Below are 18038 nucleotides of genomic sequence, written 5' to 3' on the forward strand. Positions count from 1 at the left end.
TTCATTTGCAACTTTGGTTGCCTACATTAACCACCCTAGTTCGAACTAGGGTGGTAGTGTAGACATACCCTTAGGGAGTCCCCAACTGGCCCCCGGCTCCACTGCCCCTCTGAAACGCATGGAGGTGGCATTTTAAAGGGGCAGCTGCCGCAGAGCTGATCCGCCTTGGGGTACTTTGAAGTACCCCTTCCTTCCCCCTTGCCTCTATCTCATAGAGGCAGTGGGGGGGGGGGGAGAGGAGGAGGGAGAGGCAATCGACTAGTTGATTAGTCTAACATCCCTAATATAGATTAGTGTTTCTCAAAGTGGTCTGTTGCTTCCCGCGGCTCTCCTTCGCTGCAAACAGCGAACCACACCCAGTGGGAGCCGCGGGGCTCCATGGCTGCGGAGCTGGTAAGTAAACAAACAGGAGCGGCCCGGTAGCAGCTTTCTCCAAGGGTGTCTATGGACCACTTTGAGAAACAGTGATATAGATCTAACTTCCTGTTCTCATTTTTAAACCTGCGTAGTTCTTTCCCTGACCTCGCCAGCTCATTTCATCATTTGGTGGTCCTCCCCTGCGTGGTGCCCTTTCTGCTTTGTTATTCCCATTGCCCTATTCTTGCCTTGTGTCTTTTCCCCAATGTTTCCAATACATGGAAGGGCATTTCCCTTCCTATTGGCCACATGTCCTCACTCAAAACCTTCAGACCTTTTCAAACCCCAGTTCATTCACATTTTTTTCCACATCTGGTTGCTGATTCCATGTCAGCTCTCATCTTGCCCTATCTCAGTATCTACTGAAAAGAATCAGAACTTATTTGACTCTCCTATTATAAGAAATGTGAGTCATATTATAATTTGCACCTTCCTAAGAACATAAGAATGGCCCTACAAGGTCAGCTTGCACATTGAATCTGTCTAGCTCAGTACCCTGTCTTCCAACACATGGCCAATGCCAGGTGCTCCAGAGGGAATTAAAAGGTATGGGGCAATTATCTAATGATCTATTGCCTGTCATCCAGTCCTGGCTTCTGCCAGTGGGTGGTTTAAAGACACTCAGAGCATGGAATTATAACCCTGACCATCGTAGGTAATAGCCATGATTAGACCTATCCTCCATAAACTTACCTAATTCTTTTCTAAACCAAGTTATATTTTTGTTCTTCACAACATCTCCTGACAATGAGTTTGGTAGGTTGTTTGTGCATTGTGTGACGAGGTACCTCCTTGTATTTGTTTTAAATCTGCTGTTTATTAATTTCATTGGGAGAGCCATGGTTTTTATGAGGCTATGAGAAGGATCTTTCCCTATTCATTTTCTTCCCACCAATCATAATTTTATATACTTGTTATATCCCCCTTCATCAGCTCTTTTCCAAGAACAATCCCAGTCTTTTTTAATTTCTCCTCAGATGAAAGTTGTTCCATACTTCTAATTATTTTTGAATTCTAATAGATATTTTTGTGGCTATCAGAGCTGCGCAAAGTATTCAGGATGAGAACATATCATGGATTTATATAGTGGCATTGTGGCACTTTCTTATTATCTATCCCTTTTCTAATAGTCTCTAATATGCAGCTAGCTTTTTGACTATCACTGCTCATTGAGTAGATGTTTTCAGAGAAGTATCCATGATTACTTTAAGATCTCTTCCTCAGGAGGAAATAGCTACTTTGGACCCTATAATTTTTCATATATTGTTGGGATTCTATTTTCTAATATGAATTACTTTTCATTTATAATATTGTATTTCATCTGCCATTTTACTGCCCAGACTCCCAGATTGATAAGATCCCTTTAAAATTCATTGTTATAACTTTGAACTTATGTATCTGAATTTTGTGTCATCTGCAAGCTTTGCCACCTCGGTGTTTACCTCTTTTTTCCAGATCACTTAAGAATATGTTAACAGAAAAGGTCCCAGAATAGCTTTTTGGGGGACACGGCTAATCACCTCTCTTTATTGTGAAAACTGACAATGTATTCTTGCATTTGTTTTCCTATATTTTAATCAGTTACTGATCCATATGAGGACCTTCCCATTTATCTCATGACAGTTTACTCTCTTTTAGAGCCTTTGGTGAGTGACTTTATTAAAGGCTCTCTGAAAGTTTAAGTGCACTATAACCACTGGATCCCCACTGTCCACATGCTTGTTGTCTCCCTCAAAGAATTCCAATAGATACAACTTCCTTTCTTTGTTATTATGTCTGTGGCAGCAGCAGCTGCTCCTTTTCTTCTTTGTTTGGATAACTTGCATGTCTCATCTTTGCTAGAGGGATAGCAAATACCATGAGGTCACTACTCCCCTTTCCAGTTCAGATGGATGAGGACGTGGGCATAACCTTGGTTTGTCCTTCCCCAAAATGTCAGGCAACAGAGCTGAGCTGGCATGGAGTGGGAAGTGAGCTGTGTCATGTCCAGGGTTAGCACAGATTACTTCCCTCCTGGAGCAAGGAGGAAGAGAGACTGAATCCTGGGGGTACAGTTTGGTTTGTCCGTTCCAATGGCAATGCAGCCGAATGCTGCTTCTCATTCTGCTGTCACAGGAATTTCACAATCAAGTCAGTAAACTCTTTGGACTCCAGAGCATTTTAAAAAATCCTGGAAAGTAACATGCAAAATATGGTAATGTACGCAGATATAATGGTAATAAATATTCTGTACTTAATAAGTATGTGCAGCTGCATTATACCTATAGGCTACGTCTACACTGCATGCTTCTTGCGCAATAACTGTTTTGCAGAAGAGTTCTTGTGCAAAATATCTTTCACGAGAGCGCATCCACACTGCCATATGCTTTTGCGCAAGAGATGTGCTTTTGCGCAAGAGCATCCATGGCAGTGTGGACGCTCTCTTGCGCAAGAAAGCTCTGATGGGCATTTTAACCATAGGGGCTTCTTGCGCAAGAAATCATGTTGCCTGTCTACACTGCCCTCTTGTGGAAGAGATCTTGCACAAGAGGGCTTATTCCTCGTGGGGAGAGGAATAATTCTTCCGGAAGAAGCCCTGTTTTCCGATGCTATACTGTAAATTTACTTGGGCAAGAATGCACATGCAGTGTAGACAGCTAACAAGTTTTTGCGCAAGAACGGGCATTCTTGCGCAAGAAGCATGCAGTGTAGACACAGCCATGGAGTGCAGATAAGCTGCTTATTACAGCTTTGCAAGACAATTAGGCTGTGTCTACATTGGCACCCTTTTCCGGAAAAGGGATGCTAACGAGACCAGTCGGAATTGCAAATGCCACGGGGGATTTAAATATCCCCCGCGGCATTTGCATGAACATGGCCACCGCTTTTTTCTGGCTCGGGGTTTTGCCGGAGAAAAGCGCCAGTCTAGATGGGATCTTGCGGAAAATAAACCCTTTTCTGGAAGATCCCTTATTCCTACTTTCAAGTAGGAAAATAAACCCTTTTCCGGAAGATCCCTACTTTCAAGTAGGAATAAAGGATCTTCCGGAAAAGGGTTTATTTTCCGCAAGATCCCATCTAGACTGGCGCTTTTCTTCGGCAAAACCCCGAGCCGGAAAAAAGCGGCGGCCATGTTCATGCAAATGCCGCGGGGATATTTAAATCCCCCGTGGCATTTGCAATTCCGACTGGTCTCTTTAGCATCCCTTTTCTGGAAAAGGGTGCCAATATAGACACAGCCTTACAGTGTAGATCAGTGGTCCCCAACCATTTGGGGTTGCCGGGCGCCAGGGGGCGTGGCCGTTCGCCCGCCGGGCGCCCGGGGGACAGGGCCCCCGTACGGGGCCCCCCCCATAGCCGCATTCCCGGGGCCGGCACTGGCGCTCTCTCCCCCAAGCGCCGCACGCCCAGGGCCGGCGCTGGCGCTCTCTCCCCCCCCTCCATGCGCCGCGGGGGTTCAATCCGCGGCGCCCCCGGGGCCGGCATTCACCGTGCGCCATGCACCCGGGGCCGGCTCCGGCACCGCGCATGCGCCATGTGCCCGGGGCCAGGCCAGCCCTGAGCACTTGGCGGGCGCAGACAAATGCCCCCGTGGGCGCCATGGCACCCGCAGGCACCGTGTTGGGGACCACGGGTGTAGATGGTATTATCTTAATTATGTAGAGGAGGGCTGAAATACAGAAAGGTTAAACAACTTAAGGTCATAGTGAGTCAGTGTCAGAGCCATTCTAGGTCCCTGTCTTGTGCCCTACCCATTAATGGTGCTGCTTGGTAAATACTCTTTTTTATCCTTAATGTTTCTGCAAATGATACAAGACCCAATGCAACTAGAACAATGAATACAATACCTAATACTATTGCTAAAACCAAGGAGGCTGAATTTTCTACTCTATTCCTAATGACACTTTGTAAAGTAATTGCTTTATTGAAGTACTGTAAGAGGTCCCCATTCACCAAATCCAGTCTCCTCTCATTTATTCATCTCCTGAATGACAAAGATGGATCTAGGCACCATTAACCGCTAATGTTTTGACCCACGCAGGTCTTCATCAGAGCCTTTTTAAACTTCATTACAACTGACACAAGCTTCTTCAGAGAATAGATTTTGACAGCCACATACCAGCTGACTCCAAGAAGTCAGCTCCATTTAATTTGGGAAGTAGAAATTGTATTTATTATGGAATCTCCATTTTCAATATCCTGAGTAATGTTATGCATAATTATGTGTCACACAGAGCAGAATGAGAGGAATATAATGGATCTGCTGTATGAATAGAATGAATCTCAAAAGGTATGAAAACTGGTCTTGCAGTACATTATTCAGCTGCATTTCCATCTAGGCAAAGGTAATGTCTGTTCTGAAACTGGAAATGGGAAAAGAATGTATGGGCATATCCCCCTCCCCTGCAAAAAAAAAAAAAAAGATTCTGACTCAAAAGGTTTTATAATCCCTGCTCCCCACATGAGCTGGTTATTAAACAGATTGAAAGAAGTGGCATTCATGAGAATTGCACATTTTTGCAGAGAAACAGCATCTGTAGTAAGTACACATTTCTGCATTATGGGTTTTAAATGGCACATTTTTCCTTCAGCCCAGGGAATATATTGTGCTTCACTCCAATAAATAATCAATTCTTAACACGAAAGAAGAAGAAAGTTCTGTCTCTTTTTGCACTTAACATAGTTGGCTGGTAAATCATCCTTTGGGGATATGATATTTCTGACAATACAGAGGAATGAGGCACAAAGGCCCCAAACACATCAATGAAGTTGTACTGCAGATTAAAGGGAAAGAATTCTGATCTACAAAATGTTGATGTACCAAAAAAAAATAAAAAAATGGATAGAACGATGTTTTAGAAACATAGGCCCAGCCCTCTTTAAAGAAATGGTACCAAATAATTTGAATCCCACGTTTGACCGAATTTCAAATTGGTGTAAACAAGTGGGGACTGTTTAGCATTCAAAAAAAATGTAACTCATGAGCCCCACACAAAACCAAATAAATCCACATTTGCCACATGACCAGAATGGAACAGGAAAGGCCCCTGCACAGCTAGGAAGACTTTAAACCTATGTGCTGTAAACTGCTTGAATCTGAATGTACATTATGGTAAGACAGTAAAGGAAAAATGCCTGACTTCTAAGGTGTTTGTGTGTGCATTCTGTATATTCCAAGCTCACATCCTTTGTTTTTAACAAACATTTTTGCCACAGGGTTTTTCATTTAGCTCTGAAAAACTAACGTTTGGAAACATACAAGCTCATCAGTTCAGCTGGTAACCACTTTCTAGTTCAATGTATGAATTTATTCATAATGGAAAAGAATAATTCAACTACTGCTCATGTGCTGTGAACTGTATCTAGAGTGCCTTAGAGAAGTAAAATAAGTATTTCTAGCCATAAAACTTTCAGGTCACATTAAAATGTGAGTAACTCACGTATATATTATACAACATAGAGAGCGTCTACACTGGCATGTGCTTTTGCGCAAGAGATGTGCTTTTGCTCAAAAGCATCCGTGCCAGTGTAGACACGCTCTTGCGCAAGAACGCTCCGATGGCCAATTTAGCCATTGGGCTTTCTTGTGCAAAATCATGCCAATGTAGACACAGCTACAGGGTTAGCAATTTGTCAGTTACACGACTGTCTGGCCAGAGTATTTCCCATGACTGAACTGGAAGAAGCAGTGCCAGATCTCTCTTGGAATTAATAAGTGAATACGTTTCCAATTAATGGAGACCTAGCAGCCCCAAAAGCAAGATAACACATTGTGAACTTACTCCACAGTGAATATTTTTATGGGACAGTATAAATTCAGAATGGAAAAAAACATCACATTAACAATATATTTACTATAAAATGCAACAAGTCCCATTGTGAAAATGAGCAACACACATTTTGTTGTATTTCTTCTTTAAGAAGGCAGAACAAGAACAAAAGCTTCCACCATGTGCTGTGAGCTGACAGAACCCAGTCTGCAGATGCAGGTACAAATAGAGAGCTGTGTTACTTTTATTTTCCCCACTTTCAGCAGAACACATACACAGTGCACTAGGTACTTCTGGTGTTAGCCATGAGATGGCACAGTTAGTACAATATAACAGCAAGCAAACCTTCATTCTGTCATTCATAATGCTTTTTCATATTACAATTTATAGTTATTACTTCACCATTGAATTTCTTGGAACTAGACCTTGTTTAAAAATACACACATACTATAACTGAGAATTTTCAAGATTCAGGTCCATGTGCATGTTTCTTTAGCTGCAGCAAACACTTTTATGCAGCAGGCTGAGATTAACCATATTATTTTACTAGGAGGATGGTGAAGCACTGGAACGGGTGATCTATGGAGGTGATGAAATCTCCATGCCTGTAGGTTTTTAAGTTCCCGTTTGACAAACCCTGGCTGGGATGATTTAGTTGGGGTTGGTCCTGCTTTTAGCTGAGAATTGGACTCAATGACCTCCTGAGTTCTCTTCCAACCCGATGATTCTATGTGAACTGGGACAAATTTAGCTGGAACAGCGAATGTATATTTTATCATCATCAGTGTGTCAGAAACTCATTTCCTGACAGCATCTTACTTCTTTGGCTCACTGGAATAAGCAAGGCCAGGGTTCCAGAGACACCAAACATAAAATTCAGCATTCAAAGACATCCTGTGCATGCAGATCATTCACTAGTGATGCAGGCTAGATCTGGAAAATAGTGAATAGCCTACACTCATCCATGCATGTCAGTTTTTCACTGGGGACAGACATATTGGGCCAGGCTCTCAGCTCATTGTAAGTACTGCAGGTTCATGCCATCCTAGAGTGGTAGCAAGGGGAAATTAAAGCTCTCCTAAAACATCAGCGGAGTGCAGCAGAATGCCGAGTCAGACCCTCTGGCACCACTGACACAGGGAGGAAAAGGGCAGGTCTACCTATACTCCACAGATTTTCTTTCTCATACTTTTTAAGTCTCTTAGGGCAATTGAGTCTGCTCTGATTTATGCTGGGGGCTTTGGCAGACCTGAAGTCCAGGGGGCTGTACTGATGGTATAAAATCAACTAAGTCTTTGGAAATGTTCCCTCTAATTTTTTCCATCTATATGTAAAATAAATTTTGTTACATGCACCGAGGCCTGTGTGGCTTGGCACCACTAGTACAAACACATGCTGCTGGCTGTGGGCACTCTGCTAATGAGCTGGGTGGCATTTGAATAATTCCTGGGTGGCTGCACAAGTACTCAGTTTACAGGAAGCACTGGCCTTTACTATAAGTTACTAATATCATAATGTGGTTGCTTGAATTATTTATTGGCTGAATTTGCCACAGGACACAGAACTCAATTCTTCTTCACTGCAGTGCATTGGTTCTGCCTACAGATACTGCAGCACAGGAGATTTTATGTAATCATTCCGTAGTGGCAAACTAAATGCATTTTTTTTATTTTACTTAAAACTATGAACCAACATTTGTACTGACTTATACCCTTGGACTTATACCGACTGGCTTACAGCCAACATGCCTGCCACATGCTAGGCAATGCTGTCATTTCTCCATCAATATGACACCATATAAATTGATTGGGTACACTATTTACCTGTAACAACTGAGACTAGGTTAATGGTAGTGTCTTTAGGCCAAATTAATCTCAGGTGTAACTAACTCAAACCATTTCAGTGGGTTTAGCCTGGGCTATGTGTGTCCACAAGTATTTTGAAAACACGGCTGTGTAGGACTGGAATTAAGTACCCAACGAACTGTGGACACGGTTCAATAATTCTTTGTGGCACTAGCAATACAATGAGAACAACTCAATCCTGGTTGGGCCATGGCTGTCATTTAATGGTGCAACTGCCACTTATGGTGCTGGTCTTGAATGACAACAGACATACACAGTGGCAAATATTCCCCGGAGACTTACAACAAGAAGCACTTAATACAATCTCATGCTAAGTGGAACTGATGGGTAGATGCAAGTGAAAGTTGGGGAAATCAGGATTAGATCTAGATGTTTAATTTGTTTAAAAGCAGAGACACAAACATAAACATTACATGTAATGAACATGCAAGAAACAGAAATTACAGTGAGAAGTACTATAATTTGGAAACAGTCACCAAACAGTGAGGTAAAGAATGCTGTCAAATAATGATCAATACAAATAATCTATGGACTTAGAAGGAACACAAGATGCCTGGGGCCATATTAATTCCCTTTTCTAACTCCTTGCCACTTCACTGGAATTACACCTGAGATTAATTTGATCCCCTATTACTGTTTTTCCAGCCTAGATCCTTTTGCTTTGTGTTACTCCCCTACCTGTCTCACTCAGAACTAGCTTGTCTGCTCTGCATGCTGCCTTTGCATTCATTGCAAAGAGTCAGTCTTAATAATTATTACTCTGTCATGCAATGGAATCATTTTCCATGGGCTACAGTTCTTAGCTTTGTAACAGCATTATTGGCACCCTTCTCCAAATAAATGTCACAATACAGAGATATTTAGAAACTGAAACACATCAGAGAAGTGTTGAGCAGTGAAGGAAAAAAGACCAGAAAAGCAAACGTAGTGGAAATATATGTAAATGCCATTTTGTCTGAATTAAGTATGCTGTCCACACAAATGCATCCAAAAGATACACTGAACTTTCTCATCTGTAAAATGAGCTTAATACTATTTACATACCTGTCTCACAAGGCTGTTGTTCTACACTTCAATGAGGGGGATATATCAGAATTCTGGGAAGACAAAATACTGATTTGGGGGAGATATTTCTGAATGATAGATCTTTCAGAATTTTAGTGATCAATAATTGGAGTTTATCTGCAAATAAGAACTAATTATTATTATTTATACAGTAGATAAAAAGTTTAGCCAAATTATGGTAAAGACACCTACGATGATGACATGAATGGCTGAATGCCATTAACTTACACTGACTTCAATGTGATTTGAGAATGCTGAGAACTTTGCAGTGTCCAACCACAAATTTGTAAATGACGAACGAAGATCTGGAGACAAGATGGGAGAGGTAGTATCTTTCATTGGACCAACTTTCTTCACCAACTAAAGTTGGTCCAATAAAAGATATTATCACACTCTACTTACCTTTCTAATATTCTGGGGCTATCACAACTACAGCACTGCAAATGATCTGGAGTGATGACTTTTAAACAACTTCATGAACTGGGCTTGTTTAGTTTGGAAAAAAGAAGATTAAGGGGGGACATGATAGCGCCTTTCAAATATCTAAAAGGGTGTCACAAGGAGGAAGGAGAAAATTTGTTCCTCTTGGTTTCTGAGGACAGGACAAGGAGTAATGGGCTTAAAGTGCAGCAGGGGAGGTTTAGATTGGACATTAGGAAAAAATTCCTAACTGTCAGGGTGGTCAAATATTGGAATAAATTGCCAAGGGAGGTGGTGGAATCTCCCTCTCTGGAGATATTTAAGAACAGGTTAGATAGACATCTGTCAGGGATGGTGTAGACGGAGCTTGATCCTGCCTTGAGGGCAGGGGGCTGGACTCGATGACCTCTCGAGGTCCCTTCCAGTCCTATGATTCTATGATTCTATGATTCTAACTGTTTTCTGGTCAAAGGTTTTATTTGCTGAATAAGCGCTGAAGTGGTTTTTCAAAGAAGGCTTATAGAAACAAGGTATGTAAATATTTAGTGTTTTACTGTGTTGGAAAAAACTTCTTCAGTGCACGAAACAGCTCCCAGCTTGTAATTTATTATAATTAAACTAAATTAGACAGATTCTAGAAGGAGGCAGGCCAATTAGTTTGGGATGTCAATTTTAGTTTGCCATTGTCAAACACTGTTATAGGCCCTTGATAGATTGCTGGGTTGGTTTTTTCTAATCAGATAAATCTAAAGTGAAAGGAAATGAAACAGCCTGGCACAGAGAAGCATACAGTGCGTGCCATTAAAAATTCCAAGTTTGCTAACATTGGTATTTGGGACCAGCTTTTCCTTATAATTAGAGTAGGAGAAAAACATACTGTATGTAAACATACTGTATGGTATGTCTACATGGCAGTCAAAGGTGTGACCTTGTCCTTGCTGCCGATGGAATGAAGAGTGCATGTAGCTAAACACTGGAGTGAAAAACTGCTCCTGGGGATGGACAAACGCTCCAGCAAGTGAGGCTACATCTATACTTACATGCTGGAGATCTATCATCTGGCATTCGATTTAGCAGGTCTAGTTATGACCAAGGCAGCTCTGGTCAGTGCTGCTACTCCTCTCAAGGGAAGCCAACAGGAGCGTTTGCTCCCTTTGGCCTCCCATTGTGAATATGGCGTCAATCTTGGCTTACGGTAAGCCAACTCCAGCTACATTATTTAAATAGCTCGAGTTGAGTACCTTAAGCCACCCTTCCATATCTAGTGTACATCTGGCCAGCGGTGGAACTGTAGGAATATGTGCTGAACACCTCTACAAGGAAAAAGTGGACTATTCAAGCACTTTTAACAACACTTAAAAAAAATCCTAGACTCTGAAATGCACTGACATAGATAATAGAAAGTGGTAAGCATCTGTTAGCTGTGTCATATTCCTATAGGTTGTTACATCAGACTGTATGAATAAGAAACTATATCATGCATACCACTATTCACTAAAATAATAAAACCTATGGAGGGGCATATTTTTCAAATAAGTGATTTAGAAATATTAACAGTTCTTTAGTTTGATCTTCTGAGGTCCAGTTGTGTTGTCTTAAAATGACATTTTTCTCTTATTAGTTTGGTGACAAAATACCCATTTTGACATTTTCAGAAGACTAGGACTTCAAGACAGGGCAAACCAAATACCTACCAGAGGAACAGATTCAGTGAAGTGTGGTAATATATTTTGCACAAAATATCCCCTTTTTTGGCACTGACTTCCAGCAGTGCATATTATCCTTTACTACCTTGTTTTTAAAGTTTTGTTTTAAGTTACAGACTAACATGGCAACTCCTCTGAGACTCCTGTACTACCTAGTCATAGAAAAGACTGAAAAGTGATTTTATTGCATTGTCATTATTGGCTTGGCACGTTTCATACATAGTTTCAGGAAAAAGTAGCCTATGTGAATTACTGCAGGATATGTTTCTTCACAAGACAGAGTGAGGTCTTTGGTTGAGCTGAATGTCAGAAGTGGGCAAGCACCACAAGAGCTTCCAAGCTTAACACTCTAAAAATGACAGACAGCTCCTTCATTGTGTTTGTTTGCTGACTTTCTGACTAGGTTCTTGTTGGTAAATAGCACAAATATAGATTCCAATGTAAAGAACCTAGATGTAACCTTTCAGTAACAGACAATGCAAGTGAAGTAAGCGTCACAGAAGACAATTAATAGAAGAACTGGATGCCTCAGCCGATTGATGACCGATCAGAAGTCACTAGCATCTTACGACTGTTTGTGCCTTGTATGAAAGAATGTGGTGGCCTCAGTCCGGTTCCTGGGGCCAGGTGAGGTGTGTATATCACAAATACCATCCCTCCTGACAGTTCCATCAAAGAGTAAGCACAAAGATGGAAGCACTCTCATAGCCCTACAGGTTTTCCTTCCAAAATTTGAGGAAGCCTGTCAGACCTTTATGAGGAAGCTTGTGATCCTGCTGCTGATGAAATACTGATTCTGTGGAGAAACAGAGGATTTCACTCTCTTGGGATTGTGTCTTGTGTGATATTTTAAACCACAATTAATTAAACAAAAATGAAAAAAGTCTTGTTAAAAAGACTGTCAGTTCCCCACAGAAAGTAGCTTTTGTGTCTGACTTTTCTTTTTTAAACTAGTAGTGATCAAACATAAAACAAAATGCCGCACACTTACATACATGTCCTTTGTCAATAAGTATTTACAGGTAGCTTTATAAATTTTTATACACATTTTCATATCCACATTTTCTTGTTTACTTTTAAATCGAGAGCAAAATCTACACCCAGAGACTTCTAAGGCTGTAGTTAGTGCTTATATTGTACATTCATGCTTGGTTTCTTTCTGGGATGAGGGGAAAAGAGTAAAAACAAACAAAAAAATGTGCAAATTACAGATATCTAAAAGAGCCCTGGTTTTAAGGGTTCTTGGAGAATGACATCAACAGAGAACATCAATTTCACTTCTCTTCAGCTCACAGATAGCTACTGTTGTGGGTGCAGGGGAGGAGATGAAAAAAAACCCCATATACGAATTAGAATATTTAGACAAGCACGTTGGTATTTAGGATATCTGGAAAAGAATGATCAGTTTCTACTGCATACAGTAGCTCAATCAACATGAGGTGCAGACTTCCTGAAAGTCTGCTATGTTATTGAAGACAGTCCATATTACACTACAAGTATCTGACCCCTGACATGTATTCTGGAGTCGTATTATCTTTTACTAACACTATCTTTGCCAGGCACAGTATGATTGTACAGTCCAGAAATATTTAGTTTCTTGAAAAACACACATTCTTCTCTCATCATTTTCATAAGTTGTTTCGTTGTCATGCCTTAACAATAGGTTTTGTAAAAAAACAAAATTTAAAAAGGAAACAATTTACAATTTACAAGTGTCCATATAAGTACTAATTAAAAAATCCAAGATCATCTACAAGTATCCATCTAATAACAATGATGATAATGGTACTGAGGCTGTGACTGAATGATTCAGTCATGTGGGAAGAGCAATCCACACACTCTGTGAGAAATATAGAACGTGCCTCTTCACAAAGTTGGGTCTTTTCTTCTGAAGTCTGTTTCCTCAGCAACAGCAGCAGTGCTGAGTCATTATTCACTACTTAGTTCGACCTATAGAGAGAAGAGATAGATGAGTTACTAATCAACAAGAAAGGTGGAAACAGACCTCTGGGTGTTCACTTCCTATGTTGGTGGCAGCCAAGTGAAAGGGCACAATTGAACAGACTCCTAGGAACAGAAGAAATGTTGACTGCAAGGCTGCACATGCTTGGGAAGCAGTTATGAAGATTACCCCACCCTGTAATCTCCTTTGGCAAAAGGATGTGAGAGCCATGTGGTGACAGAATCTGGTAAGGTGTCAGAAACTGTTAGAATGACGATTTCCTCTGGCTTCATTCATATTAAATGAATCGTATTTTTGCATGCTGGCTCATGATACTCTCATCTGGCCTGGTTATAGCAAACATATTTGAACTGGATCTACATAAAACGTTGTTTCCCAACCATATGTCAGCTGAGTTTGTGCAGCTGCACATACCATCCATCTGCCCTAGCACTGTATTCTGGGATCTTTCATGTGGTTATTTCATAGTGATTTGCAGTGCTTAGAAGATGTGCATTCAGTAAAGTGTCAGAAGCAGGTGTGATAGTCCTATCCTACAGAGAGTTGTGAAGGAGAATGGCCAGCTAATCTGGTTATATGAGCATAGACGGGGGTCTTATCCATACAACAAACATGAGAATTATGACTATGGGGGTGGATAAAGCGTTGGGCTTTGTTCCTGTAAATATGCTACCTTCCCTAGCTCCACACAAACACTTCCTGTAATCTCACCAAATTAAATTAACCTAGGTCTTAATGCTGCCCTGGAACTGTGTACAAATGGAATGTTCCTTCTGTCTGATGATCCCCTTTATAATCTACCTTTGCCTCCAAAGAGAACACATTCACATTTTCCTCACTCTCTCCTTTGTCCATTTCTTTCATTATTTCATCTGTGTGTTGTCTATTCCCTTACTTCTGCACATCTTGAGCTAGACTGTAATCACCTCAGGAGAGAAAGTGTACGTCTAGACTGTGGCGCTATTTCAGGATACATAGCTATTATGCGTCTTTTCAACCAGCCCGTTAGATTTTGAAATAATGGGGTCGCTATTCCGACATCCCTGTAACCTTCGTTCCACGAGGGTTAAGGGATGTTTCAGAACAGTGGTTTATTTCAAAATTTGGTGCGGTGTAGACCAAAGCTATTTCGAAATTAAATCAAAATAAGATACACAATTTGCATAGCTAAAATAGTGTATCTTATTTTGACCGATAGTGGCAGTGTAGATGCACCCAAAATGTATCTTTACTTTTACTGTAGAGTGTCAGGTAAACTGATGAAGCTACAGAAATAAACAACAATAAATTGACAACCTATGCATATTATGTGTACACAAAGCAATGCTTCTTAGGAGAAGACATTTAATGTTAGCATCTCTTCAGGGGTGAAAAGGACAATTTTTCTCAGATTTGCTAATTATTAATAATTATTGTAGCACTATACAGATCCTCTAATATATAACAGTTGAATTATGATTAGGAGGTGGGTAAAGCATTGGGCTTTGTTCTTGTAAATATGCTACCGTCTCTAGCCCCATACCCAGAGAACAAGTTATCCACAGCTGACTAAGGATATAATCTTTCATAGTTTTGATAAGGCCATAGAACTCTGAGGGTTTGAAGTGCTATGATTTATTAATCTATGAAAATCTGAGGAAGTCTTATAATGTAGCTCTCATGCATTGGGCAGGACAATTCACAAAAGGTATGTCTACACTTGCAGCCTAATTTGAAATAGGGCTGCAAATGTAGGCATTCAAAATTGCAAATCAAGCCCAGGATTTAAATCTCCCGCGCTTGATTTGCATCTTCCTGGCCGGGTGCCATTTTTGAAATTGACAAGCCCAAACGGGTGTTCGAAACAAAGCCCTATTTCGAACTACCTGTTATTCCTCCTGCAATGAGGTTTAACAGGTAGTTTGAAATAGGGCTTTATTTCGAACGCCCGTTTCACTGCCGCATGTAGATGCGGGCAGTTATTCCAGGCTTGTCAATTTCAAAAATGGCGCCCGACCGGGAAGATGCAAATCAAGCACGGGATATTTAAATCCTGAGCTTGATTTGCAATTTTGAATGCCTACATTTGCAGCCCTATTTCGAATTAGTGTAGACATACCCAAATGGAGTAAATGTGATTTTCTATTCAATGGAAATTGATCAAACCGATTCATAAAAGTTTAGGAACCTACCTATGTCCTGACACTTTACTACTGACCACAGAAGAAGGATTTTGGGATAATTCTACAATACTTTCATAGCCAAATGCCTACAAACCCCCACATATTGATGTGACAAGGGGAAAGAAAACTGAATATCCATCCTGGCTATAATTTATAAAGAAGTGTCACATTTTTACTTTTTCCTAGGAGTAAAATGATGAAAACAGTAAATGAAAAATAAGTAGATTTAGAGTCTTAATAAAGATCATGAGCTTTCATGGGTGGACTGCTCATTGTTTTTAAAGTATCTTATTCAGGTGAAAGGGAATGGAGTTTTTCAGTTCAGTTACTATTCTTCATGGGGACTGTGGTATTCCAGGATCATCCACAATTAGTACAGATAGTAATTGTCTTACTGAAAGAAAACAAGCAGGCAGGTTGATGCATTGCAGACAGATTGGCATTGCAAACCAGTGGATAGCACAGTTCACCGACTATCCAATTTGTCTCCTGCAGCTTGGCTTTTAATTCAAATTTACTTGGATGATTGAAATTCTTCTTCCCCCTTATTTAAGCATAAATCCAATTTGTACCTTGCCATTACATAAAACCACAATATCACTGAAGATGTTTATTATTGTTTTATAACTCTACAGTTGCAGGGCTGTCAGCCATGATCTTGTTAGGTGTCACAAGTTAACCAAAGCAGGACTTGGAAGGAATGGGAGGTCTCCCATTTAGCAGGTGCAATTTATGTCCACAAAGTTTGCCTACCCACAAAGTAAAATCTGGGTGCAAATCTTCATTCATGCATCTCTACCTGATCTCAGCTTGAAAACAGGTTATTTAATGTGAAAATTTTCAAATTTGTGCCCATAATTCAATTGTAATTGCAAATTTTGCAGAAGTTTCAAAAAGGAAATAATCTTTTCTGAAACATTTACCACTTCATCTCCTTTTTATCTGAACAACAGTGCACTGGTTAATAAAATACTGGACATCACAATTTTTCCTCTAACCCTTCAGTAAAGTTAGTGGTGGTCTTTAAAATCAACATTGAGGGAACTCCCTACACTAAAAAGGTGATGAACATTTAAATCAGAAATGTAAACGTAGCATTTAGGATCTTCTTTCCACCTAATCCATGTTTTTTGTCTCATTATCTCAATCTGGCATGTTTGCACTATGGACAAAATACCAAGGGATCTGTGCGCCAACATAACTGTGTAGTGTAGATGTAACCTACAATAACAGAAAGGGGTTTTCCATTGGTGTAGGTACACCACTTCCCTGAACAATGGTAGCTACATCAATAGAAGTCTTCTTTTGTCGACAAAATGGCATGCATATTTGAGGTTAGGTTGAGGTAGGTATGTTGGTCAAGTGTGTGTTCTTCAAACTTTAGCGCTACCTAGCTATGTTGGCCTAGTGTTTAAGTCTTAGAGGGGTATCCGTGTTAGTCTGTAACTTTAAAAATAACTAGCAGATTTGTGGCAGCTTAGAGACTAACAAATATATTCTATCATGATGAAGTTGGTTTTACTCACGAAAGCTCATGATACAATATATTTGTTAGTCTCTAAACCCTTGTCTACACTAGGGAGTTATTTTGAAAAAACAAGTGGAATGTCCACACTACTAAGCCCATTATTTCGAAATAAGGGGCTGGTTATTTCAAAATAATAACTCCTGCTTTCCATGAGGAATAACACTTATTTCAAAATAGCGGTATGTGGACTCCACTGCTGCTATTTTGAAGTAACTACTCCCCACAGTCATTCAAAGAAATTATTTCCCAGTGCTTCCTGGGGCTCTAAGTCAAGGTAGTGTATCCACATTAAGGGAGCCTGCCACGGACTAATTTCAAGGGTTCCCTGTAATAAGGACATGCTATTTCAAAAGTATTATTTTGGGAGTTATTACTTCAAAATAATTATTGAAAAATATTGAAAAATAATTATTTCAAAATAATTTCCTATTGTAGACATGCCCTCAGGTACTACAAGACTGCTCGTTGTTTTTAACTTTTAAGTGTAAGCCAAGTCTCAGTGTACTTAATAAACCCATGCCACTGCTATTCCTTCCATATCAAAGAGCAACAAAAGCATTACTTTAAGGCTTATTTATACCTAAAGTTAATTCAAGGTCGAATTTGAATTTGGAGCAAAGAGCTATTCCTGACAAAGGCTTACATCTACACTATAGCCTGAACTGACACCCTGAGATTGATCCACTGGTGGTCGATTTAGTGGGTCTAGTGAAGGCCTGCCAAATCAACTGCAGCTTGCTCTGCCTCTTACTCTACTCTGAAGGAGAAGCGTTAGGGAAGTCAATGAGAGAGTTTCTCCAATCAACTCTCCTTCTCCCAATGTAGGCCCTGTGTATGCTGACTCCAGCTACATTATTAACATAGATGGAGTTGCATAATTTAAGTTGACTTTCTGTTATAGTGTAGATGTAGCCTGACTTCAAGCATGGACAGTCTTATTCAAGAGTCAGAATACTTTGTTTCAGTTTAGCTTAATCCAAAGTGGATTAAGCAATAGCAGAACAAGGAACTCTTATTCCAGAAAAGAGAGTCAACACTTGGAGTTAGTCAGGAATAGTTATTCCAGAGAAGCTAATCCTGAATAGTTATTCCAGAATGACTCAATGTGTAGACAAGCCATTAGTGGAATATTTTGGAAATTCAGATCCTAGCACAGAGATGC

General features: G+C 40.3%; 1 protein-coding gene across 4 annotated transcripts in view; it reads right to left on the reverse strand.

Annotated features, from left to right (window-relative positions):
• Nucleotides 1–12142: 12142 nt before the first annotated feature.
• The window catches only part of NKAIN3 (sodium/potassium transporting ATPase interacting 3), a 508298-nt gene continuing 502402 nt past the window's right edge, over nucleotides 12143–18038 (reverse strand). For all 4 annotated transcript variants that reach the window (XR_016348755.1, XM_075920625.2, XM_075920624.2 and 1 more), the window contains one exon: nucleotides 12143–13173. Coding sequence is in view for 2 of the 4 variants with exons in the window: in XM_075920624.2 (XP_075776739.1) it covers nucleotides 13153–13173 (21 nt within the window). In the remaining 2 variants the exon portion in view is untranslated. The remainder of the gene's footprint in view (nucleotides 13174–18038) is intronic.

Source organism: Pelodiscus sinensis, chromosome 2, assembly GCF_052426305.1.
Source record: "Pelodiscus sinensis isolate ZL-2025 chromosome 2, ASM5242630v1, whole genome shotgun sequence".
Lineage (NCBI taxonomy): Eukaryota > Metazoa > Chordata > Testudines > Trionychidae > Pelodiscus > Pelodiscus sinensis.